The sequence below is a fragment of the Anopheles cruzii genome, chromosome 3, assembly GCF_943734635.1.
Source record: "Anopheles cruzii chromosome 3, idAnoCruzAS_RS32_06, whole genome shotgun sequence".
NCBI lineage: Eukaryota > Metazoa > Arthropoda > Insecta > Diptera > Culicidae > Anopheles > Anopheles cruzii.
Window position 1 is genome coordinate 40509723 of NC_069145.1, and position 2809 is coordinate 40512531.

A 2809-nucleotide genomic window follows, 5' to 3' on the forward strand; every position below is an offset into this window, starting at 1 on the left:
TTCGGGCCGTAATCAAACACAAAGGCGCAAGATTTGAATTGAACTAAATGCATTGTAACTACTGTAACATGTTATTAAAACTGCAAGAAGAGAGAAAGATTTTTTGTGTGATTTTTATGACATAATTTAAGTGTATCATTTTCACGTTGCCACCCTTGTACAATAGAAGAAGCTGTAATCTTAGCTCGAAAAAGCAGGGACACATGGTTCGCGTGTTTGCTAGAGTTGTCATGCACTTTCTAGAGCGGTGGCAGAAGCTGGTCGAACATTCGAGAACGAGAAGCGTTTCATATAAATACCACTGAATCGAGCAGCCACCGTCAGACGCAGTGCAAACAAGCAACGCAACGTTACAAACAAGTTATCGCGCAAGAGAAGTGAAAATACGCAAGTCGTTTAAAGCAATTGCTCTAACGGAAAAGTAAAGTGACGAATTAAGAAGAATCAGGAAATTTGAAAATACCGAGTGCAGAACAGTTCGAGTCGTGATTTCGAAGTTTCGTTATTTATTTGGCGATATTACAACAGCGAACCAAACATGCCATCCGCAATCGGAATCGACCTGGGAACCACGTACTCGTGCGTTGGTGTGTTCCAGCATGGAAAGGTTGAAATTATCGCTAACGACCAGGGCAACCGGACGACGCCGAGTTATGTTTCATTCTCGGACACAGAGCGGCTGATCGGCGATGCGGCCAAAAACCAGGTTGCCATGAACCCCACGAACACCGTTTTCGATGCAAAGCGACTGATTGGACGCAAGTTCGACGATCCGAAGATACAGGCCGATATGAAGCACTGGCCCTTTACAGTGGTGAACGATGTCGGCAAACCAAAGATCCGTGTGGAATTCAAGGGTGAGCGCAAGACGTTCGCTCCCGAGGAGATCAGTTCGATGGTGCTGACCAAGATGAAGGAAACCGCTGAGGCGTACCTCGGCCAATCGGTGAAGAACGCGGTCATAACGGTGCCTGCCTACTTCAACGACAGCCAGCGACAGGCAACTAAGGACGCCGGTGCCATCGCCGGTTTGAATGTTTTGCGCATCATTAACGAACCGACGGCTGCAGCCTTGGCGTACGGTTTAGACAAGAACCTGAAGGGTGAGCGCAACGTACTGATCTTCGATTTGGGCGGCGGAACATTCGATGTATCGATCCTGACCATCGACGAGGGATCCCTGTTCGAGGTGCGCGCCACGGCCGGAGATACTCACCTGGGCGGCGAAGACTTCGACAACCGAATGGTGGCCCACTTTAGCGAGGAGTTCAAGAGGAAGTACAAGAAGGATCTATCGAAGAACGCCAGGGCTCTGCGACGACTGCGAACGGCCTGTGAGAGGGCGAAGCGAACGCTGTCCTCAAGTACGGAGGCGACCATCGAGATCGATGCGCTGATGGACGGAATCGATTATTACACAAAGATCAGCCGGGCGCGATTCGAGGAGCTTTGCTCGGATCTGTTCCGTGCGACGCTGCTGCCGGTGGAGAAGGCGCTGTCGGACGCGAAGATGGACAAGGGCGCGATCCACGATATCGTCCTGGTGGGAGGCTCCACTCGCATTCCGAAGGTGCAGTCACTGTTGCAAAACTTCTTCGCCGGCAAGTCGCTGAACCTGTCGATCAATCCCGACGAGGCAGTAGCCTACGGCGCGGCAGTGCAAGCGGCCATTCTCAGCGGTGACAAGAACGAGAAAATCCAGGACGTGCTGCTGGTGGACGTGGCTCCGTTGTCGCTTGGAATCGAAACGGCCGGAGGCGTGATGACCAAGCTGATCGAGCGCAACTCGCGCATCCCTTGCAAACAAACGCAAACCTTCTCGACCTACGCCGACAATCAGCCGGGGGTGTCGATTCAGGTGTTCGAGGGAGAGCGAGCGATGACGAAGGACAACAATCTGCTCGGCCAGTTCGACCTCTCCGGTATTCCACCGGCGCCACGTGGCGTGCCGCAGATTGAGGTGACCTTCGACCTGGACGCCAACGGAATCCTGAACGTGGCAGCGAAGGAAAAGAGTACTGGCAAGGAGAAGAACATCACCATCAAAAACGACAAAGGCCGTCTATCGCAGGCGGACATTGACCGAATGGTGAATGAGGCCGAGAAGTTCCGCGAGGAGGATGAAAGGCAACGGGAGCGTATCGCCGCTCGCAACCAGCTCGAGGCTTACTGCTTTAACCTAAAGCAATCACTGGATTCGCAGGGAACCGGCAGCCGGCTGAGTGATGCCGACCGGCAAACGGTTCGGGACCGATGTGACGAAACCCTGCGATGGATCGACGGCAACAGTATGGCGGAGAAGGAAGAGTTTGAGCACAAGATGCAGGAACTTACGAAGGTCTGCAGTCCCATCATGACCAAACTGCACCAACAGGCGGCTGCTGGGCCCACCGGCTGTGGACAGCAGGCCGGTGGTTTCGGCGGACGATCGGGGCCTACGGTAGAAGAGGTGGATTAAAATCCTTCAGAATCAATAGCTTTTTACCATATATTGTAAATAGGAAGAAAGGATTTGCAAATACTGCAAATTGTATGTTTATGCGATGATATTTATTATACGACATGTAAAATTATCTCAATAAAATGTGTACAAGACTGTAAACTACTAGTGTTTTATGATTCTTATAGAAAGAAAGTAGAAGAAAGAAAACCAACGGCCTAGTGCAATCCGTCTCAGCCATGGGTCAACGACCGTGTCAGCGGGGCTAAAAAGAGATTTGTGAGTTTGATCCTATGTCGGCAGTGAAATATTCATCAATGAGTCTTAAAAAAAATTTAGCCGACCCGGCGAACTTCGTTTCGCCCAAAG

General features: G+C 51.1%; 1 protein-coding gene across 1 annotated transcript; it reads left to right on the plus strand.

The window, feature by feature from the left end:
* Positions 1-477: 477 nt before the first annotated feature.
* Positions 478-2472, plus strand: LOC128274896 (heat shock protein 70 A2). The gene has a single exon (XM_053013237.1). It carries the CDS (start codon positions 539-541, stop codon positions 2456-2458), a length of 1920 nt encoding a protein of 639 aa, XP_052869197.1. The 5' UTR covers positions 478-538; the 3' UTR covers positions 2459-2472.
* The last annotated feature ends 337 nt before the right edge of the window (positions 2473-2809 follow it).

What these genes read in the sequence shown, in the direction of transcription:
- LOC128274896 (XM_053013237.1), top strand. Translation starts at nt 539, where the DNA reads ATGCCATCCGCAATCGGAATCGACCTGGGAACCACGTACTCGTGCGTT.